At 39.5% G+C, this 24441-nt stretch overlaps 1 protein-coding gene across 1 annotated transcript in view; it reads left to right on the top strand.

The window, feature by feature from the left end:
* Positions 1-24441, top strand: part of ACOXL (acyl-CoA oxidase like) — a 344180-nt gene that overhangs the window by 232297 nt on the left and 87442 nt on the right. The window contains exons 14-15 of the mRNA XM_042930333.1: positions 1842-1951; positions 11019-11130. Of these exons, the coding sequence (XP_042786267.1) occupies positions 1842-1951; positions 11019-11130 (222 nt within the window). The remainder of the gene's footprint in view (positions 1-1841; positions 1952-11018; positions 11131-24441) is intronic.

Raw genomic sequence — 24441 nt, 5'->3', positions numbered from 1 at the left:
CATGTAGTACTCCATTGTGTATATAAACCACAATTTCTTTATCCATTCATCAGTTGATGGACATTTAGGCTCTTTCCATTATTTGGCTATTGTTGAGAGTGCTGCTGTAAACATTGGGGTACAAGTGCCCCTATGCATCAGTACTCCTGTATCCCTTGGGTAAATTCCTAGCAGTGCTATTGCTGGGTCATAGGGTAGGTCTATTTTTAATTTTCTGAGGAACCTCCACACTGCTTTCCAGAGTGGCTGCACCAATTTGCATTCCCACCAACAGTGCAAGAGGGTTCCCGTTTCTCCTCATCCTCTCCAGCATCTATAGTCTCCTGATTTGTTCATTTTGGCCACTCTGACTGGCGTGAGGTGATATCTGAGTGTGGTTTTGATTTGTATTTCCCTGATAAGGAGCGACGTTGAGCATCTTTTCATGTGCCTGTTGGCCATCCGGATGTCTTCTTTAGAGAAGTGTCTATTCATGTTTTCTGCCCATTTCTTCACTGGGTTATTTGTTTTTCGGGTGTGGAGTTTGGTGAGCTCTTTATAGATTTTGGATACTAGCCCTTTGTCCGATACGTCATTTGCAAATATCTTTTCCCATTCCGTTGGTTGCCTTTTAGTTTTGTTGGTTGTTTCCTTTGCTGTGCAGAAGCTTTTTATCTTCATAAGGTCCCAGTAATTCATTTTTGCTTTTAATTCCCTTGCCTTTGGGGATGTGTCGAGTAAGAGATTGCTACGGCTGAAAGAAGGAAATATTCTAAAGGTAGTTCTGTATGTGATTGAATCACCTATAAATTGCTACCTAACGAATCATCCCAAAATTGAGTAACTTATTTTTTTTTGATGTTTATTTACTTATTTATTTTTGACAGAGACAGAGCACAACCTGTGAGGGTACAGAGAGAGAGAGGAAGGGAGGGAAGGAGGGAGGGAGGGAGGGAGACACACACTCAGAACCAGGCTCCAGGCTCTGAGCTGTCAACACAGAGCCAGATGTGGGGCTCAAACCCCAAGCCGTGAGATCATGACCTGAGCCAAAGTCGGACGCTTCACCCACTGAGCCACCCAGGTGCCCCCCAAATTGAGTAACTTAAAACAGCACACAATTGTTAGCTCCTGGTTCTGTGGGTCAGCAATTTGGGCTGGGTTGGGCTCATATGGTGTCGTTCTTCTGCTGGCCTTGCCTGGCCCCACTCACGCTATGGCAGTCAGCTAGAGGCTTGGCAGGCAGGTTGGTCCAAGGTGGTCTCACCAACACATCTAGCAGTTGCTGCCGACTGTTGGGTGCACCTCTATCTGTAGCAGGCTAGACACGGACATCATTTTTTTTTTTTTTTAACAAAACTGGAAAAGCATGCGGTATGTTAGGGCCAACTTATAACTTTCAAGCTGCTGAGGGAGAGGATTGATGGAGCTTGTTTTATGGGTACATTTTAATACTATTCCCCAAAGCCTCATCAGCCATAGAATATTAGAGGCAAAAAAGAAAATAGACCATCCATCTGTCTGGTTCAGGGAAGGCAAGTAGGTTTTATTTGAAGTGTCAACTCAACTGCTTGGTCCCAGGACTGGCATTAAAGGCTGATGTCTCAGGTGGGCGAGAGAGCAGTAGGTAGTTAGCCAGTTAGGCAAGTTGGCCATAGGGGAGGGATGGACAGTGGGAGCGTAAGCACCACACATTGGCCGTGGGAGACAGAGACCTCCGGAAGGATAGGGTTTGCATTTGATTCCTTTCAAGGAGTTTGCTAGAAGCAACTAGCCCTTCTCTGGCTCCAGCATTTAAAGACACCCTAGCACCTCTTTACATTCTTGACGAATGACTGACAAGTGATAAACTGTCTGCATAGGTTGTGGTGCGGGAACTGCTGGCTCGATATACCAAACAGCATCAAGAGAAACCACTCTCCCCCGTGTTCCAAGACTGGGCTGAGTCTGGGAGTGACAAGCTGAGAACCAGGTACGTGACTGCTCAGGCTGTGACTGTCCTTGGCCCCCAGTGTCTTACTATCGAGCCTGAGTGCATGGAACCTCGTCGTGGCACAACCACTCTTGTTGAAATTTTTAGTATTCCATACGGACGAGCAATGCACGATTGTTGTAGCATCAGTGCTCGTTCACCCACTCCCCAACTTGAGAACCAGAACACCGTTAATTCTGTTCTTTCTCCTCCTGTGCCTTCTTCGTTGTGTGTCCACTGTTCCCAGCACTTCAGAGATTTTAATCCTAAGTACCCCCATGAGGTAAGTTACTGTTTCCATTTCACAGATGAGGAAACTGAGGCATAGAGGTTATTTTGCCCATGGTTACTTGCTAGGGAGTGACAGAGCTAGGATTTGAATGCAGGTGGTTTGGCTTCAGGATCCATGCTTTTGCTTGTTTTTATTGATTTTTTTAGTGTTGTCTTTAAGCTTGATAAGTAAGGGGTAGCGTATGTGGTATTCTGTAGCTTCCTGTTTTCACTCTATTTTGTTTCTAAGATTCATCTCAGCTGTTATGTGTGTGGATGAAGAACTGTTCTCTTTGTTTATAATATTTAATCATGTGTATATGTCCCCATCTACGTAGCCATTCTAATAACCAACATCAGTGGACATGACATGAGGGTTGTGCTTTTGATATTTTGCACAAATCTCCTGTGAAAAATCTTGCACGTTTTCTGGGTAATATGTGTAAGGGTTTCTACAGGGCCTTCAAATTTAGTTGCTGTGACTCAGAATAAGAAATAAATTTTACATCAACCACTGACGCCCACACATCCATAGAGCTCCCCACTCCACACACACCCCGAATCAGACACCACCAAAGCAAACATCTCATGAAACCTTGCTTCTCCTGTTACTCGTAATGGTCTCTGATAGTTTTCAATTTTATTTTTTAAAAATACTGACCTCAATCCTTTAAACTGATTTCACAACCAATTAGAGATGTGCAATCCGTTGTTTGAAAAACACTCCTCAGGAGTACATAGGAGTGAAAGTGCTGTGTTGTGGGGAGTATACCAGTGTTCAAGTTCACTAGATCATAACAAATTATTTTTCAGAGTCATTTTGCAGATGTATACCTTCACCGGAAGCATGTGTCCCGTGGAACCATCCTCGCCAACGTGTGGGATTATCAGTCTTAATCAGCCTTAATACACACACACACACACACACGCACGCAAAGATCTCTCACTTTGACTTTAAATTGCATTTTCCTTATTACTGTTAATTAAAGTTGAGCATGCTTTCACAAGCGTATTTGCCACTTTTATTTCCTCTCATGTGAAATGCCTGTCCGTGTGTTTTGCCAATCTTTCTTTTTCTTTCTTTTTTTTAATTCTGAGTTTTGTTGTTGTTGTTGTTGTTTTTTATCCTTTGTTGTTACAGATGTTACAACTACCTCCTCCAAGTTTGTGCCTTGTCTTATATTTTCTTTATGGTGCCTTTGAACATAAATTCTTAAATTACTATTGAATTTATCAATCTTTTATATTCCACACTCTGTGCATCTAGTCTACTTTGAGATCATGAAATACCAGTTTGAGCGTTTCACCTTCCACATTTAATTCTCGAGTCCGTTAGAGGTTTATGCCTGTAGTGTGAGGAAGGGATCTAACTTCATTTTTTTTGCCTCCTGTAGGGATTGTCTGTTGTTCCAGCACCACTTAACCAAATTGACTGTCTTTTACTAGTGATCTTCAGTGCCTGCTCTGGCATTCATATAGATTTCTACACATGTGGGAGGCCATTCTGGTGGTGCTTTGTTCCTAGTCTGTTTGTGTATCCTAATCCAAGAATACAATACATTGTTGCAATTATACTAGATTGGTAATTATAACCTTATATTATTGTATCTAAAATATAATTCAGAGGGGCGCCTGGGTGGTTCAGTCAGTTAAGCATCTGACTTCGGCTCAGGACATGACCTCCGGTTCATGGGTTCAAGCCCCATGTCAGCCTCTGTGCTGACAGCTCAGAGCCTGGAGCCTGCTTTGGATTCTGTCTTCCTCTCTCTCTGCCCCTCTCCTGCTCACACTGTCTGTCTCTCTCTCTCTCTCTCAAAAATAAATAAACATTAAAAAAAATTTGTTTTAATATAATTCAGAGTTGTGTTGACTTTTGCCCTTTCATACAAGTTTTGGAATCAGTTTGTTACATTTCTCAAAAAAAAAAAAAAAAAAAAAAAAAGAGAGAGAGAAAGAAAAAAAAAACAAAAAACAAAAACCTGCAGACACAAAAGGAAAATATTCTATGACTGTGGTTTTATGAGGCATCTAGGGTAGTCAGATTCATAGATACAGGAAGTAGAACATGGTTACAAGGGCTGGGAGGAGGAGAGAATGGGTGTTATTATTGAGTGGGTACAGAATTTCCATTTGTGATGATGAAAAAGTTCTGGAGAGGGATGGTGGTAAGGGTTGTGCACCATTGTGAATGTACTTAATGCCACTGAACTGTACTCTTGTAAAGGGTTAAAATGATTGATTTTATGTGATGTATATCTTACCACACTTTTTAAAAATCTGCTATAATTTTCTTTGAAAGTGTTTTGTCTTATAGCTTTGCAGAAAAATTGACATATTTATAAAACTGACCCTCGTCTCAAAGATTTTCGTTTTCTAAGTGTTTTCCAGAAATTTATAATTTTTTCCATACATAGTACATTCTTCGATAGATTACTAGGTACTTTATGATTTTGTTATTGTAAAAAGAATAGTTTTGAAGTTATGTTTTTTTGTTGCCCATTTATCATAAATGCAGTTGACTTTTGTCTATAAACCTGACCATAAAAAAAATTTCTTCTAGGTCTATAGATTCTTTGAGTGTTTTTTAACACAGACAAGCATACCATTTGCAAATGATGACTTTTTACGCCTTTCTTTCCACTTTTTATTCCTTTTATTCTTTTTCATGTAGAAGGTGTTCTTTTGTCTTATTCCTGGTTTTAAAAAGACTTAGCTTAACGTTTCACTACTAAGAAGGATATTTGCTGAAGTTTTTGATAGATACACTTTGCTTCCTAAAGAAGCTCCACGTACTGTTATTTCTAATACATTTTTTGTCATTAGTAGGTGACAAATTTTATTGATTTTACTGCAAATGATTTTTTTTGCATCTATTGAAATGATCTATTTCTTCCTTAACTTGTTAATGTGATAAATAAGCCTCATAAATCTTTTAATGTTAAACTACTCTTGCATGCTTGAGAAACATTCACTTTTGTTATGCTGCATCGTTGTTTTAATATTTTCCTGAGTTTGGCTTGCTAGTGTTGTTTTAGGGTTTTTGTTTACTTATTGGCCTACTGTTTTCCTTTCTTGTAGTTCCCTGATTTGAATTCATGTCAAGTTTTACTGGTTTCATAAAGCTATTTTGGGAGTAGTTTCTTATTTTGTGGGAGAATTTGATAAGCTATTTGAAAACTATCTGGGCCTGGGGGAATATTTAAACTACTAATTCAATTATAGTTGACCCTTGAACAAAATGGGTTTGAACTACAAAGGGCCACTTACATGCAGACTTTCTTTGATAAACATAATACAGTACTGTAAATGTATTTTCTCTCCCTTATGATTTCCTTTTTTTTTCCCTTTTTTAAAACTTTTTCTTTATTTTTGAGAGAGAGAATGACAGATTGCAAGTACAAGAGTGGCAGAGAGAGGAAGACAGACTCTGAAGCAGGCTCCAGGCTCTGAGCTGTCAACCTAGAGCCAACGCGGGGCTGGAACTCACGGACTGTGAGATCATGACCTGAGCCGAAGTCGGACGCTCAACCAACTGAGCCACCCAGGCGCCCCTCCCTTATGATTTTCTTAATAACATTTTCTTTTCTCTAGTTTACTATACTATAAGAATATAGTATATAATACATATAACATACAAAATATGTGTTAATTGATCGTTTTTGTTATTGGTAAAGCTTCCAGACAACAGTAGGCTATGAGGAGTTAAGTTTTGGGTGAGTCAGAAGTTATATGCAGATTTTCGAGTGCACAGGGGTCAGGGTCCCGACCCTCATGTTGTTCCAGCATCAAGTGTAGTTTAATTGTTTTAAGACCATTTAGGCTTCCTCTTCTTGTGTCAGTTTTCATAAATAATATTTTCTAAGAATTTATCCACTTAGATTTGAATTTATTTGTATAAGGTTTTTCATACTGTTCACTGATTATCCTTTTAACTTCTGCTAGATCTGTAGTTCTGTCCCATTTGTCACTCCTAGAATTAATTTCATGTGCTTTCTCTCTCCTTTTTTGTTGCTTAATCTTACCAGATGGTTGTTTGTTGTTGTTGTTGTTGTTGTTGTTGTTATTTTAAACAACCAACTTTCCTCTTTGTTGATCCTCTCTGCGGTAACTTTGTTTTTTATTTCATTGATCTATGCTCATAAATGTTTTGTTTCCTACTTTTGAGGAGTTTATTGTGCTTTTCAACTTTTGTGCATTTTTTAAATTGTTATTTTTATTTGGAGGAAGATTATTGGTCTCCATAACTAAAATGTGTTGAACTAATTTCCAAGGAAACTATTTATTTTAAAATGTCATTTAGGGGTGTCTGGGTGGCTCAGTAGGTTAGGCATCGAACTCTTGATTTCGGGTATGTCATGATCTCATGATTCATGGGATTGAGCCACATATTGGGCTCTGTACTGATAGCACAGATCCTGCTTGGGACATTCTCTCCCTCTCTCTGTGCCCCCCCAACCCCTGCCCTACACTCACTCACACATGTTCTCTCTCTCTTTCTCTCAAAATAAATAAACTTAAAAAGAAAAGAAAATGTCATTTTATCATCCTGATTTAAAACATGGGAAACGGGTGCCTGGGTGGCTCAGTTGATTAAGTGTCCAACTTCAGCTCAGGTCATGATCTCACAGTTCATGAGTTCGAGCCCTGCGTCGGGCTCTGTGCTGACAGCTTGGAGCCTGGAGCCTGCTTCAGATTCCGTGTCTCCTTCCCTGTCTGCCCCTCTCCTGCTCACACTCTGTCTCTGTCTCTGTCTCTCTCTCAAAAAGATAAAAATAATAAAAATAAATAAAACATGGGAAACACAATAAATGATAGTGTGTGGCACTTTTCATGTCTATTAGCATAAAGTGAAATTAAGAAATATGTAATCTGTCCTTTTTTTTCTTTTTTCTCTCTCCCTTTCTCTCTTCCTTTCTTTCTCCCTCTCTTCCTTCCTTCCTTCCTTCCTTCATACTGGTCAGGTTCCTGTTTTTTCAAACTCTAATCTATCTTAAAGCTTGAAAACATCAGGTCCCATATTCTAGGACTGTTTCACTTAACTCGTTATTAGTTGTAATGTCTCAATTTGTCCTTGTACATTCTGTAAAGCCACTGCGTCTTTTTAATATTTCTAGCCCTGAGTGGGCAATGTATAGTACTGTTAGCTTCCCCCCCCCCCCTCCAATTCTTCAGTTTGAAAATTATCGAACATATAAGGAGTTGAAAGAACAGTACAACTCCCATCGGAATCAGCTCCATTCGTTCAGGAAACTTGTTCCCAAACTGGCAGCACATCATCTGCCCTTTCATTTCTTTTCCACATAGCATAGCAGGGCTCGTTTCCATCATTTTGAAGGCACAGCAGACCCTCACCCATATGCAAATTTATATTCCTAGCAAATTTTCCGGGATAGACTTGAGATGTGCCAAAGACAGTATTCCACTTGTAAATATTTGGAAAGTTCCAGTCCATTTATTTTTGTCTCGCTTATTAACCTCTAAAACAGTATACATCTCTGTCGCATACCTCCAGGTTTTACTGATTCAGTCTGTCTGTTTATCTACTTACATCCCCAAACCTTGCTCTGGTTTTTATGTATCTTGAGAAAAGCCTTTATCATCCAACATGTTTTCAGTGCCCTGGGCACTTCTGTCAGCGTCGGTGATGCAGCAGTGACTGTGGGTTCTCAGCCCTCATGGAACCTACAATCAGATGGCGGTCATATTGACAACTCATGAGAGACGTACCCACGAGCAGGCGGGGGCGTGAAGAAGAATGGGCTGAGGACTTCCTGGTGCCCTGAAATGCCTCCAAGTAGGCAGTCATTTGTGTGAACACTCAGAAGCTACCCATTCATCTGGACTGTGGGAGGAATTAGTCTCCAGAGACTAGGTGAGGGAGGCAGGGCGTGGCTCTGAGAGTGGCTATAGCTGGTTCTGCAACAGCTCAGTTCTGTCCCCTTGTCCTGATGAATGCTGCCTCTCCCCTCCCCCTGGGACTGCCTCTCCCTCTCTCCCTGGGGCTGCCAGCGGAGCTCTGGCTGCCCTCATCACCCCCATGGATCCTTAGGAGGTGTGGGAGCTGAGGAAGTTGAAGTTCTGCACTATGCTGAAAAGTTTTACCATGTTGTATTATGAACATTTTCAAGTATTGACCAAATTGAAAGACGTGTAGTGAACATTTATAAACCCACCATATAGATTCTACTTAATATTAACATGTTACTGTGCTTGTTATATCACATGTATATCCATGTATCAATTCCTCAGCGCACTTATCAATTCATCTTTTTTTCCCTGATGCATGTCAAACTAAACAGCTGACATCAGCATACTTCTAAATGATTCAGCATGAACATTATTCACTAGAGTTCAAAATTTGGTTACAGTTTTTTTTCTTCCTTTGTAGAGTTTACATACAATGAAATGCACAAATCTTAACTGTGCATTAACTGAATTTTGACAAATGCAGATATATACCTGTATAACTCTTGTTAAGTAATAGGTCACTAGCACCGCTCCAGAAAGTTCTCTTATGTCCCTTTTCAGTCATTTCCTGTGACCACCTCCCCAGATGCAGCCACTAATCTGATATTTTTCTACCACAGATTAGTTTATCCTGTTTTAGAATTTTGTATAAGTGGAACCATACAGTATGTATTTTTTGTGGCTGGCTTACTAACATGACATAATGCTTTCTGAGATTCATTCATGTTGTCATGTGTTCTAGCTTGTTCCTTTTTATTGCTGAGTAGTATTCTATTTTACGGATATACTAGGATTTGCTTTCCATTTTCTTATTGATGGAGAGACACATGGGATGTTTTGAATTTTTCATTCTTCTGAGTAGCTCTGCTGTGAATATTCATATGCAAGCCTTTTTGTGAAGATATGTTTTTATTTCTCTTAGGTAAATAGTAGGAGTGGAATTGCTGGGTCATAGGGTATGTGTTTCTTTAGTTTTATCAGAAACTATGAGAACTTTTTCCAAAGTGGTTTGCCATTCTACACCTCATCAACAAGTATGAGAGTTCCGGTTGCTCCATATCCTTGTCAACATTTGATGATGTCAGTATTTTAATTATAGTCATTCTGGTGGACATATAATGCTACCTCGCTGTGGTATTCATTTGCATTTCCTTGATGACTAATGATGTGCATTCGAATTTAACTTAAATTTAGAGTCATTTTGACCTTCTTATAAAATACAAGGAGGTTGCCTTTAGCGATATCCCTAATTTTAAGAGTCTTCACAGTTTTTTATGCTGGGTGAGTTTCTAAAGCTATGTGATGTGGTTGTGCTTGGCATGTGACTCATGATAGGGCAGGTGGATGAGATCCACATCCTGTAGCACATGTAGTTCACAACCTCAAGTGGATTGTATTCCACAGTAAACATTACAAAAAAGATAGGTTCTAATAACAAAATTCACAGTCTCTAGGCTTCATAGTAAGTCTCTAGAATGACTGAAACATACTTTTCAATACAATGTGAGAGTTCTTTCACTTTTTGTTAAGTAAACTAGGACAGAAGCTCAACTTTCTAATGACCAGATTCAGAATAAGTATTGATACAAGTTAAATTTCCTGATAATTGGCAGGAAAATGACCTCCCATCTTTCCTGTCTACACGGAGGGAAATTATTAATTCAGTGCTTGGCATTCTCAAAAGCACTGTATCAATTGCTTCTTAATGTTTCTCTTATGGCTTCTGATTAAGCAACAACAGCTACTTGTGGGTTTAATTTTAATTAATGAAACTCTAAATTATTTGGGTCTTATGACAACATATTTTCCAAGAATATGGGGCGAGGGGGCCACAAAGGTGTGGCTAAGTTATGGGAAGCCGTAAGTGTGAATTAAGCCCTTCACTGTCTGTCCAAGTTCCAAAGACAGAAGTTTCATGGGGCAGAGGATGGGAGGGTGCAAAATTAGCACAAAAGGCAGAGCCACATGAAAAGCCTGCAGGGCTTTAAGGGAGACAGGTGTTTTGAGTCTCTTTGTGCCAAAGTCTCTTAGCTCCCCTGTGCCTCAGTTTCCTCATTGCCAGATGGGGAAGATAGAAATGACTACCTGCTGAAGAGAGTCATTATCTCTGCAGGACACTCTACCCTGCACTTGCCCACAGCCCACTCACTGACCTCTTGGCCTCCTCTTTCCTCAAATACAAGTGTTCCCTAAGACAAAACACGAGCCTGAGCATGTTCTGCCCATGTGACCTTGAGCAGGTTGCTGAAACTTGCTGAGCCTCAGTTTCCCAAACTATACATTGAATAATTATAGTATCTGCATCGTAGAAATTTTGAGATTGTTGAATAATTCACAGCGGTGATTAGCACAGGTCCTGATACATTATGTATTTAAGAAATGTTAGCCTTTGACAAATACTTTGTGACAGATGTATTTGATGAGCAATATTCACTTGCAATCATTAGAACAAATGCCCAACAATGGTTGAGAAAATTATCATAAACCCAATGGATGCAAATTATATAGTTCTTAATGAAGAAAGACTATATAAAATATTGACTAACTATCTCTAATACAATAGTAAGTGAAAAGAAGCAGGAAGCCAAATTATCTTTACACCATAAGTACAACCACATAGGATAAACTAGAGCCAGGTACCCATCAGAATATTGAAAGAAGCATGAATACGGCGAGTGAGAGAGGTGAAGGGGGCTCAACTGTACTTACACTACTTTTCTATTGGAAAAAAAAATTTATTTTTGACAGAACAAACCCTGTCTGTTTTTCTCAAATTGAATTCTTTGGTGAGGACAAAATAATAATAATGGTCACTGTGTTTTTCCATCAGTTTCTTGGCATTTGATGTGGACACAGTCGGTAATCTCGCCTTTCTGTTGAAAGCAGTGAATTTTCGCGAAAGGGCTCTTTGCCGGAGTTTGGTGGCCAGAATTCATTACAAGGTAAAGATACGTTGTGTGTGTGTGTGTGTGTGTGTGTGTGTGTGTGTGTGTGTGTTTCTTTTTTTCCTTTTGACATGTGTTTAAGGCATATTCTTGCTGGTGAACTATCTGCTAAATGTAGTAGAGGATAAGTCAGGATAATCAGAAGCTTCTGGAAGTGGCTGGAGTTCCTACAGGGCATTTTTCTGCCCTGAAAGCCCCACTTGCTCTGAGGCCCTGATGCTGCTGTTGAACCCTTTTGTGTTGACTTTTCGAATTCCGCCCGCAAGCCATCATTTGGCTGCCATCGAAGTTGATGACTGGAATAATTTTTAGCCCTTATTGGAATTGAAAAATCATGGTCTCTGTGTTAACTGGACACATTGTTCTCTGGGGGGAAAATGTACATCAGATATATTTAAAAAATAACCATTGGGAGTGCCTGAGTGGCTCAGTCAGCTGAGCGTCCGACTTCAGCTCAGGTCATGATCTCATAGTTCGTGAGTTCGCGCTCTGTGCTGACAGCACAGAGTCTGGAGCCCACTTTGAGTTTTGTGTCTCCCTCTCTCTCTGCCCCTCTCCTGCTTATGCTCGCGCTCTCTCTCTCTCTCTCTCTCTCAAAAACAAGCATTAAAAATTTTTTAAAAGGGAACAATTTTACTCATTTGGCCTTTCTTAAAATTATTCAAAGACATGCTCTATAGGACATTTAAAAAAATCAAAATTAATAGCTCCAACATAAGGAGGCCAAGATATAAAAGGATTTGTGGTCCCCCTAAATCCAACCAATAAGTAGGTGTTTTTTTAAAACTAGTTACAAAGTTCAGGGGTGCCTGGGTGGTTCAGTCGGTTAAGTGCCTGACTTCGGCTCAGGTCATGATCTCGCCGTTCCCAAGTTAAAGCCCCACGATGGGCTCTGTACTGACAGCACAGAGCCCGCTTCAGATCCTCTGTACCCCTCACTCTCTGCCCCTCCCTCTTCTTGTACTCTGTCTCTCTCAAAAATACAAGAAACATTTAAAAAAATTAAAAAAAAATAGTTGCAAAGTTCAGAATCTAAAAATGTGTTTTGGGGAAAAACATGAATTAAAAAAATTTGACTCACTGGTTCTACAATAGATTGGGTTTATAATATATTTTAAGGTGAGATAGAAGCTAGAGTAAAAACATGCTCAATCTCTTACTTTAATTGCAGGGTAGGCAAAAGACACTGTTTTGTTCTGACTTTGATCATTAAAGGAACCTAGGTTAAGATACGTCTCATTACATTGTAAGTTAATATGAGTACCAAACACAGGATGCCTGTTATCCAAATCGCTACAGAAGACACAGCAAAGATAAATAAACGACCAGAAGCTTGTGTAATCAGAGGCAGAGCAAGGAACAAATTAGAAAGCATGTTCTTAGGGTCCTTAAAGATTCCCCAGCGCTGCTTTTTTTTTTTTTTTTTTGCTCTGCCTGCATCATGGCGAGAGGGCTGTTTTAAGAGGGCTCCTTGGTTTGAGAATTTCTCCGGGATTGCTTCTTGAAATCTGCTTCCTGATCATTGTGACATCCCCTTGACTCTTGTCTGATTTGGCTAAGTGCAAGTCCTCTGTCTCTGGCCCCAAAAGATTAATAATCTGGTCTTCAACTGCACTGATCTGGTAATTCCTTGAAAACACCTTTTCCATTACAATATGATCCCTAAATTCAATCCACAAAAAAATCATGGGAGAGGCATCTTCTCATACATTTCCATTATAAAGAGACTTAAATCCCTCCAGCCTCCGCCTCTAGATTAGAGCATTAGATTTAAAATGGCCTATAAAATGAATGAGTTTTAGTTCTCCTAATGAAAGCATAGATGCTTAGTTTAGAAATAAATCTAATTATATACATTTTATATAGAAATAAATCTAATTATATATGTTGATGTATACTTATATACATCAAAACAAAAATGATTTTTAAAAAAAATACAGATTGGGCAACAGCAAGATATTTTCAGATGTCTTTCAGAAGGTTGGTGTTTTAGTCTACTTGGGCTGTCGTAACAAAACACCACAGATTGGTTGGCTAAACAATAGGAATTTATTTTCTCACAGTTGTGGAGGCTAGAAGTTTAAGGCCAAGGTGTCAGCAGCGTTGGTTTCCTCTGAGGTCTTCCCCATGGCTTCCAAATGGCTGCCCTCTTGATGTCTTTTCACACGATTCTCCCTCCGTGCATGCCCTTCCTGGTGTCTGTTCCTCTTCTAAGCATATCAGTCAGACTAGACTGGGGCCCCATCCTAACGGCCTCATTTTAACTTAATCACCTCTTTAAAGACTTTATCTCCAAATAGCATCACATTCTGAGGTGCTGCAGATTGAGACTTTCAAGTATGGATTTTGGAGGAAACATAATTCACCTCATAACCGTTAGTGATGTTGCTCTTACAAAAAATGCAAAAGTGTGAAACAGTACACAGCCAAATTGATGATGCTATAACTGTGAACTTTTATGTGCCAAATAAGATATATCTGTGGTAGCCAGCTTCCAACGTACCCCCAAGAATCTTTCCCTCTTGGTATTTACACCCTTGCGTAGTCCTTTCCCATATTGTACCAGAATTGGTCTGTGTGACATACAGCAGAAGTGATAACATGTCCCCTCTGAGATGAGATTATTAAAAAAACAAACAAACATGGTGACTTCCATGTTGGTCACTCTGTTGCTCATTCTTTCTCTCTTTCTTGGATTACCCACTCTGTGGGAAACCTTGTCTTGAGTTTTAACTGACTTAAGTTTTAACCTGGAGATACATGAAGCCAGAACTGCCCTGCTAAGCAGCTTCTGCATTCCTGACTTCCAGAAACTCTGAATAATGAGCGTTTGTTTTAATCTGTTAAATCTGGGGGCAATGTGTTACAGAGTAATAGGTACCTCACACAGATTTGAGCACCTCAAGCTAGGTGATGATGTAACCCAAACTCAAAATGTGGGTGTGGTCTTAGAACCAGGAGTGAGCTTTGAGAAGAGTCTTAGAGAAGAAGAGCTCAATAGAAGCCTAAAATGCCTTGAAGAAATCGTTCATAGAAGCCGTCTGGGCTTTGATAAAGCTGTGGGTGAGGACTTACAGGAAAGTGAGTAAATATTATTGGAAACTGGAGGAAAGGGGATTCTTGCTATGGAGCGGCAGAACTTAAGCAACACTGTTGTGTCTGTAGTGATACAGAAAGTGGAAAACATACCTCAGCGCCTGAAAGTGTCCACAGGGTCTGCTTTCTTCTGGCTGCTTAGAGTACAACGCCAAAAGACAGAGAGAAGCTGAAGGAAACAGTGTTTAACAGGAAGGAACTAAGACTTGCTGTGGTTTTGAAGATTCCCAGGCTCACCATCTTGTAATTTCTTGTGGCTGCCATGACAAAGTACCACAGGGTGGTTCCTGGCAACTGGTATTCCTTGGCTTGTCTCCGCATCACTCCAATCTCTGCTTCTGTCACCGTGTGGCATTCTTCAGTCTGTGTGTCTATATCTTCTTTTCTTCTTATGGGGACACCGAGTCATATGGACTAAGGCCGACCCTACTCCAAGGATGACCTCATCTTAACTTGCAAAGACCCTATTTCCAAATAAGGTGTCATTCACAGATACTGGGGATTAGTGCTTCAATATATATTTTTGGAAGACCTAATCCTACCCAAAAGAAACATAGAAGATGGCTTCAGAGCAAAGATATAATCCAGAGCACTCTCAGGAATGCACGGTCTAAAGATAAAGCCCAAGATGTAAGTGAAATCCTTTTAAGAACTGAGAAAGATCAAAGATGGGTCTTCAGTAGGGCAAAAGGCCCTCTGAAGAGATTAGGGGTATGCCTCACGGATCTTTTCAGTCCAACTGTAGGCTTCTAGGGTGCTTTTAAAGGCATCCTTCTTTAGTAGCCTTCTCCACACCCTGAAGGCCTATCTCAAAGAGATTTGTGGATATGGATTTTTTTGTCTAATGGACTGAACCCCAAAAAAGATTCACAGAAGATGTATAAAGTTTCTAAGAGAATTATATCAGTCACATTTTTCAGTTTGTGCTGAAAGGTACAGAGATAGCACAAAATGAATAGAGCCTTTGAGCCATGAAACTTCTACAAGCTGAGAGCAGGCTGAGAAAACTACTCAGTCACAAAGATGCGGACCTTTCATGATAATGGAAAGAATGCCTCAGAGGAAGAAAACCAAGGGCTGTGGAGAATAAAAACAGCTGGACATGGGTAGGACTGAATCTTAATTAAAAAAAAAAAAAACTTCTGACATTTGATCAGCTGGATTTCAGAATTTCTATGGATCACTGACCCCTTTATTCCTCTCATTTTCTTCCCTTTTGAGCATGAATATGTATAGTGGTTATCCAGTCCTCTCCCACTATTGTATATTGGCCATGTACAGCCAGATACAGATAACTTGTCTCTTTAAAGCCTTCAAATCAGTTTTTAAGAGACTCTTAAAAACTGAGAACAATCTGGGGGTTGATGGGGGGTGGATGGGAGGGGGGGTGGGTGACGGGTATTGAGGAAGGCACCTGTTGGGATGAGCACTAGATGCTGTATGAAAACCAATTTGACAATAAATTTTATATTTAAAAAAAAGCCTTCAAATCAAAAGGAACTGTACTTAAGGAGTGACATCTTGGAAACCTAATCTGTACCTAGGCTAGACTTAGATGATGGGATTCTGGGATTTGAATCACTGCTGTAATGGGATGAGATTTTTGTGGCCCTTGGGAAGGGATGAGGATGGGCTGTGATAGAATCCAAGATGGCCTTCAAGGATCCCTCCCTCCTGCTACTCACATCCTTATACATTGTGCCAGAGCTGGTCTGTGCAACCAATAGAATACAGTAGAAGTAATGGGATGTCCCTTCTGAGATCGTGTTAAAAAGACACCATGGCTTCTGTCTTAGTTTCTTTCTCTCTGTCTCTCCCTCGCTCTGAGGGAAACCACGTCATGAGCAAGAACTTTGGCAAAGAACTGAACCGTCTTGACAAAAGCTATGTGAATGAGCATGGAGGTGCCTCTTCTAGCCATATTCAGATATTCAGAGACGACAGGGACCAGGGCAGTCAACAACTTGACTGGAGCCTCCTGAAGGCCTGAGCCAGAAGCACCCACTCAAGACATGCCCAGATTCCTAAGCCTCAGAAGCCATGTCAGATAACAAAAGTTTCTTTGTTTTAAGATGCTAAATTTGGAGATAATCAGTTGTACAGCAATAGATAACTAATATGGCATCTGCAAGCAAAAATTGTTTAAGAGCTTCGGCATTGATGCACACATTTTTTGAAGCAAAATACAAAAGGAGTTTGTAATATTTTAATCAATATTTCCACTTAATAAAATGAGACGGCATTCTTTCTTTGTCAATAAGAGCATGATTGTACGATATTCTAATGCTTCTTGGGTTTCAGTTTATATTATAGACGGTGCCACTAGGAACATTCTTAACAGTGTGCAGTTTTTAGGCTTTACATACTGCCACATTGTTCTCCACAAATGTCGAACCAGATTGTACTTCCCCAGCCATGCATTTCTCCACATTCATTTTCCTAACACTTTATTTCTCCAGCTTTCTAACTTTTTTATCGTCAGGATTTGGGAGCCTGTCATCTTCTCTTTGTATTTTTATTTTACTGACACTAGAAACATAGGTCCACTGCAAAATACCTACTTTTTATTCTATTTTCGGCATGGTATTTAGATGCTCCCTGGTACTTTACTAAATTTTCAGAGCCATTTTTTACTTATAATTGTTCTCTGCAAGAGAGCAAATTGTTCATGAGTATTGATTTTCTAATTTTGAGAAAAGAAAATTTGCACCCACACGTGTTTTCTGAACATAAAAGAAAATTAGGCACATGGCGTGGCAAGGAAATACAAGGGTTTTCAAATCAGACAAATATATTTTACTGCTTCTGAGCCTCTGCTTCTATATCTATACATTTGGGATAAGAGTGGACATAATACAAACTTGCTGCAAGGATGGAATAAGGTAGAACATGGAAGAAGAAGAAGAAGAAGGAGAAGGAGAAGGAGAAGGAAGAGAAGAAGGAGAAGAAGAAGAACTTTTTAAAAATAATAAACCTTGCCCTCATGTTAATTATCTTAGCTGCTATCATTAATGTAACTATTTTCATGGTCAATTTAAATATTCATTGAGCAGAACAATTTTCTAGGGCTTAAGCATGGGAAGACCACAAATTATTAAGATATGCTTCTGCCTTGGGATAAGTCTGCTAGTTGTAACCCACGAAAATGAAATAACTTAAGTGCTAAATTATGCCAAAGCCTACAAGCTTAGAGGAAAGAATATTGACTTCTATATCTTAGTTTGTATTTTTGACTCAGCTGTTTATTCAGCTAGCTGTATGTTGGCTTATGTCTACCTACATTAATTTGGTATATCTTGAAATAAAACAATCTGTTCAGTAATTTGAACATCTAACTCACATGGAGCTGGGACAGTAGTCTTTGTGCAATGTCCGAAGGTGGGTGATTTCATCTAGAATGCCAAGATCGTGTAAAAACAAGCCTGTGATTTGGTTCAGAATCTTTTAAAGGGGTGAAAATATGAATGGGCTTCAGAAATCGGCTTTTCTTCTTCATTTTTTGTAATGCTCTTTTTATTTTAGAGTTACTTAGCCAACCTCTTCTCACATTAGATAGCCTATCTGCCTCCTACCCAGAATTAAACTGAAAATAGGGCCAGGAAGTGTCCTTCAGTGTGCTGGTGGCCATAAAGGGAGCACAGCCCCATAGCTTCCCTTAGAAGCCCCCCTTCTCCAATTTTCCAAAGTCATGCTGCAAATCTCGCTCATCAAGACTGCTACATCATTTTCCCGTTAGTGGGAAGAAAAAGTAAACTCGTAAACAATGGCTTGTCGCTTTGAGAATATTCTGTTAAGGACTTATGTCATTGTATGGAGAAAAAGCTATGGGGAAAAATATAGGCCCTCCGTAAACAATATGTTTAACAAATGACTATTTACTTCCAAATATACATAACAAACATTGGGTGGGTAGAGGGATGTGAATCCAGATCGGGTGATAGTTCTAGTTCACTGGGAGCTGATTCATGTTCCATCTCTTAGCACCTGTAACCTTCTTCTACCACACTGGTAGGGTGTGTAAGAATGACCTGGAAAAGAGTGATTTTACAAATCTGATTCATGGTGCCCTCCACCACACTGCAAGTCTGAGTTAAAGTGAAAAGGGAAGCAGTCTGCCGATGAACATTATGAATCATTCTCAAAATCCAGGGGCAGTAAACTAACTTGGAAACAACTACCCTAAGTTATTTTTCCTTATTCAGAGTTTGAGATTTGGATGGAGAAGAATTGGTGAGGAGGCTGGAAATAAGGTTATCAGAGATGTGACTTTCTAGAGCTTTCTGTATATGGTTTTTTACTGTTGTGGTCAGCGCGCCACCTGACTGCGTGTGTGTGTGTGTGTGTGTGTGTGTGTGTGTGTGTGCGCCTTTAAAACTCTTAATTTAGATCTTGAAAACATAATAAAGCCAGAGTACTTCTGTAAAGACTGTCTTTCTAACAGATGATGCCAGCTATTTTGTTTGTTATAATTTTAGACTGACAGCATCTTCGCTCAGGTCACCAGGTTGGGGTTTGGAATCTTATCTGAGTTCTTGTCTGTGCAAAATGTGTTAGGTACTGTGTTAGGTATTGGATGGCACACACATGGCTGGTGCTGCAGGTAGGGCTGTAATGATGTCCATCGGTCATAGGTCCTCGGGAGCTTTGGTCACCAGGTAGCTGGTAGATCCGGAGAGGATCTTGGAACTGCTATCGTCGACAAGCCCAAAGAGAGGAAAAACTCTGGTGCTGGTTTGTTTGTGCTTCTCTGAGAGTTTGAGGGTTGGGAGAGGGAACAAGAGAGTGACAGCAGCTGGCTTGTGTTTGTTACATTTTTAAAAGCCAATACAGTGGCCTGAATAGCAGATGTTTTACTAAAAATCTCATAGCACAGAAATGCCAAGAGCTTTGTTCCAGAGACAGATCATCAAAGCTAGGAAACAGGATTAGAAACCAAATTTCCTGAGTTCATACTTTGCATTGATATTGATGCATCTTCTTACTCAAGTTGAATGGAGGAAATGATCAGAAGACCAGGACAGTCTGATGGAGGGGCCTTTGTATCTTCGCAGCATGGGTGCTGCCTATGCAAAGGCCACCTGTGCAGAAGTGTGGCTCCTTCTCTGCTGACCGGTGCTTGAAATTCCTTCAATGGGGAGCATGTGCCCATTTCTCAGTGAGAGATAAGGCTTAAAGTCCTGCAACTCCAGAGAAAGGGAGAGGGTAACTGACTGCCACTTCTCACAGCAAGCCGTACTTGGTGGCTGAGGAAAGGGTAGATGTTGGTCTTGTGAGACCCCAGAGTGGATGGGCAAGAAGATCTGAGGCTGACTGCACCTGCTTCCCCGGTGGATGGTGCTCCCAAGCATTAGCTTGGCACTTTCCCCTTGTTGCTGCTGGTCATAGGAAATGTTTCTGTTCTGTGATGTGTTCCTCTCTCTTACTTTCTTCTCCGCCCTGTAGCAACCCAGTTGCATTTTCTCTTTTTCCCTCACTTCTGACTTACTCCACCTTTCTCTCATAGAGAGCACCCTAAATTCTCTTCCTAGGGAAACCTACTATGGGGAGCGAATGGAAAAGAAAGAAGGAAGGGGAAGTGAAGAGAAAGGAAAGGAAAAGGAAATTGTATTCCTGATTACTCCCTGGGAGGTGTGGTCATTTCCTTTGGAGTGTGAGAACTAGAAGGGTCCCTCAGGGTGAACTAGTCAAACTCGCTCATTTACAGATAGGCAACCTGAGGATGAAGAAGGCTAGTGTTTTCTTCAAGGTAACACAGTCACCAAGAGCAGAGATTAGACTGATGCTTGATTATGTAGATATCCTGTTTTTCCTCAAACTTTTACCCGTGTCCATCTATGAATCTTCCTGGAAACGATGAATACTATGGTGTATGCCTAGTGGGGAACTTCTGTGTCCCCCATCCCGATTACATTAGTTAATTAGAACCAAGAACTGTCCCTTCTCCTGCAACTACTTATTTATTCAATTAGTTATTATTTATATCAGTGTAGACTCAGCAATATCGTTTCTGTGTTTGGGCTGCAGTCTGATACCATCATTATTTATTTTCTTGCTCAAATTGTTCCAGTTTTGGCTATTGAGAGCTCCTTCTACTTATTCCTTATATCCCTTCAATATGTCACTATTCTCTTTTTTAGTAAGCACTTCCTTATTTTCTGTTGCCACAAAATGTATCATATCTTGAATTTTCCCTGCCAGACATATAATCATTTTCCAAGAAACCCCGCTTCCTTTTATTGGAAAATGGTATTTAAAAACCAACACCTGGTTTCTGGGTGTGCTGATGATTGCTGGGGTGTCACTGCTTCTAGCTGTTCTAAGCTAGGAAATAAATGTATGTTTACTAACTCACACGTTCTCACAAGACCTGTATGTGTGTATAGACCACAAGCTTATGCTGAGACCTCTGATTCCAATCCAAAACCACAAGGTTCATTCTAGCCTTCCCTCTTTCCTATTTGTAACTTCTTTCTCTGAGACAGTGAGAAACCTGGATTTCATTGTCTAATATGTGTTTACTTATTTGATCTTCCTTAGTATGCACAGTAAGTAGTTTCAGAATTGCTAACCCATACCTCTGTGAGAAGCGCATTTACTAACTAGAATATCGTATTCTTCTTTTGGCGTATAGTATTGAAACAGAATAGTATTTCCCAATTTACTTTCGTTTCCTTCTCCATATCCTTTAGTGAGATTATGTTGTTTGTTATGTAAGTTCAATTGTTCCTATTTGTTCCTACTTTGGGATCTTCCTGGTTGATTTTACTCCATTCATGGTTTAGCTACGTAAAGCACTACTAAGTTTCCAGGACTTAAAGCTTTTAGAAAGGTATACTCATCCACACTTTTATTTCTTCCTTTTTCCCCTCTACATACTCCTAGAGGTGTTCTTTTTATTTTTATTTAGTTTTTAGCTTACTTTTCTTTTATTCTTCTCCCCCCAAATACACAGGAACATGTGTATTTTCTTATATTGCTTTCTCTGTTACATGAAGGATAGCATGCCATAGATATTCTTCTAGACTTCCCCCCACCACACCCCCACTTAACAGTAGTATGTCTTGGGAATTACTCTGTATCACTTCATAGAGATCCATCTCATTTTTTAAAATGGCATCAGAATAATATGCTGTGGATGTGCTGTCACCTACTTAACCCTTCTCTAATACATGGGCACTTAATCTTCCTCTCAGTACTTTTCAACTAGAAATAATGCCGCAGTAAATAGCCATATGCATATAAATTTTAGTATTGCTTAATGTGTATCTCCAGGGAAGATGTCTTGAAATTCGACCACTGGGCCCAAAGTAAGTGCATATGTAGTTTGGTTAGATATTGTCAAATTCTGCTTCGGAACAGTTGTACCACTTTGCATCCCTAGCCCCCATCCTCACCACCAGATAATGTTCATTTTTTCACAGTCTCATCAACAGAACCTCATGCTTCCCCCAACCCCCAATTTGATAGGTGAGAAATGGTATCTCTGTTTTGGTCTAACTTATACTTCTTTAGGTATAAGTAAGTGAGGGGCGCCTGGGTGGCTCAGTTGGTTAAGCGTCCGACTTCAGGTCAGGTCATGAGTTCCGTGAGTTCCAGCCCGTGAGTTCCACCCCTGCGTCAGGCTCTGTGTTGACAGCTCAGAGCCTGGAGCCTGCTTCGGATTCTGTGTCTCCCTCTCTCTCTGCCCTCCCCTGCTCATGCTCTGTCTCTCTCTGTCTCAAAAATAAATAAAACATTAAAAAAATTTTTTTAAAAAGTGTAAGTAAGTGAGTGAACAGTTTTTGTCAGTGTGAGGGCCATTTTAACATATTTTTCATGTATTGTCTATTCATATCATTTTCCCATTTATCCATAGAGCTTTTGGTCTTTTGTCCATCCATCTTTAGGACTACTTTCTGTATTAAAGATCTTAGCCCTTTGTCACATTGCATAATTTTTCTCCCAGTTTGTCACTTGTCTTTTGACCATTTGTGGTGATTTTTGCCATGCAAAAAAAAATTTTTTTTAACTTTTATGTAGTTAAATGTAGTAATATTTGTTTTTATTGTCTCTGAATTGTAACTGACAGTTGGAAAGCCTTTTCCTGCACTTAGGTTAAAGAGGAAGTTATCACACGGAAACCACAATCTTAATGTCATGAGGAGTTCAGCAGATGGAGTCTGGGACTGTCAGAAAGACTGAAAATCAAAGCGAAAAATCCAGAACAAGGAGGGAACCACAGAGAAGGAAACTTCAAAATATGTGTATGAACATTATTCAAATCCTTGACTCATGTATGAAATATCCATGGATGGACAAGACCCCAAAGAACTCAAGGGATTTTTAATCTGGAGGGATTAAAGACCTGAGCAGAGACTTCAACTGTTGCCTACTACATAGGAAGCAGAATTTGTAATTTGAATCCTGCCAAGTTAGAAGGGTAAGGCAAAGTCAAGGGGCTTTCCAATGAAGTCCTAGGAGGGCCCTACCTTATGTATAAGACTATGTCCCAGGAAAAGAGATTCACCCACGGACTAAAGGTAAAATTAAAACAGACTAAAGGCAAAACCAAAAATATTCTTTCTGACAAAGCATAAAACAGCCTCCACAAATCCAAGTTTATCTGCTAGTGATCTAACTTAATGCTGGAAAAAAACCTCAACACTCTTTAGAAGAAGACAACAGGATCTAGAATGAGTATCATTCACATTGTCCAATATACAATAGAATGTTATCAGACATGTGAAGAAATAAGGACATGTAATGCATAATCAAGAGAAAAACCAGTAAATAGAAAAAGACTCCCCAAATGACCCAGGTGTTGAAATTAGAAGAAAAGAGCTTTTGAAAACATACAGTGAATTTATTAAAGAGTGGATGGGATATAATACATTAAAATTTCAGAAGACTTTTGGAAATTCTTAAAAAGAAAGAACTAAATGGGATAAATCTAAAAAAGATAATATTATCAATAAATTAATAATTTATTGGATGAGATTACAGATTAACAACAGATTGGACAGAACAGAGGGAAGAGTCAGTGAACAGACAAATCAATAGAAATAATTTGAACTAAAGCACAGAAATAAAAAAGATTGATAAAATGAACAGAGCCTCAATGACCTGTGGGGCAGGATCACATACTCTAGTATATATGTGATTGGAGTCTTAGAAGAAGATAACAGAGAACAGAACAGAAAAAGTATTAGCCAAATGTTTTCTTTTAAAAAAAAATGACAGCATGCAAATCCAAAAAGCTCAGCAAGGGGCACCTGGGTGGCTCAGTAGGTTAAGCGTCAGACTTTAGCTCAGGTCATGATCTCACAGTTCGTGAGTTCAAGCCCCACACTGGGCTCTGTGCTGACAGCTCAGAGCCTGGAGCCTGCTTCAGATTCTGTGTCTCCCTCTCTCTTCCTGCCCCTCCTCTGCTCGCTCGCCCTCAAAAATAAACATTAAAAAAATTTTTTTAATTCAAAAATGCAGCAAGATTCAAGCAGAGAGGATTAAAAAACAAACAATCACAAAAATGGGAGCATATCAGAGTAAAACCAAAGATGTCTGAAAACCAAAGATAAAGAATAATTTGTAAAAGTAGCCAGAGAGGAAAACACATACGAAAGCAATGGTAAGAATGAGGATTGACTTTCATTAAAAACCACAGAGTCAAAAGCCAGTGCAAAAGATCTCTCTAAAGGGCTGCCAAGAGAAAGACAAAATAAAGCTGTCTACCTGGAGTTGTAGATCCAGCAAAGACATATATCAAAAATGAATTGAAGATATTTTCAGGTAAAGGATAGCTGAGAGAACTGTTACCAGGGACCTGTATTCCAAGAAATGCTAAGGAAAGTTCTCCAAGCTGAACAAAGCAAAATTACATGGGAACTCAAATCCAAAGAAAAGAAGAACACTGAAAATGCAAAATGTATAGGTAAATATTAATGGCAATTTTCCTTCTTATCTTCAACTTTTTATAGTTCAGTTGGTCATTTAAAGCAAAAATAATTATAATTATTTAGAGTTTGCAGAGTACATAAAAGTAAAATATATGACAACAATAGCACAAAAGATGGGATGTAGTATACATGGAATTATATTATTATAAGGTTCTTATATTATATGTTATTAATTAAAGGCAGTGTTATTAATTAAAAGCAGCCTGTTATAAGTAAATAATACATATTATAATAGAGAATGTAGACTGAGACAAAAAGAAAACTCTTTAGTTAATCCAGA

This window comes from Panthera leo, chromosome A3 (genome assembly GCF_018350215.1).
Source record: "Panthera leo isolate Ple1 chromosome A3, P.leo_Ple1_pat1.1, whole genome shotgun sequence".
NCBI lineage: Eukaryota > Metazoa > Chordata > Mammalia > Carnivora > Felidae > Panthera > Panthera leo.
This window is presented reverse-complemented; position numbering and strand designations above follow the sequence as displayed.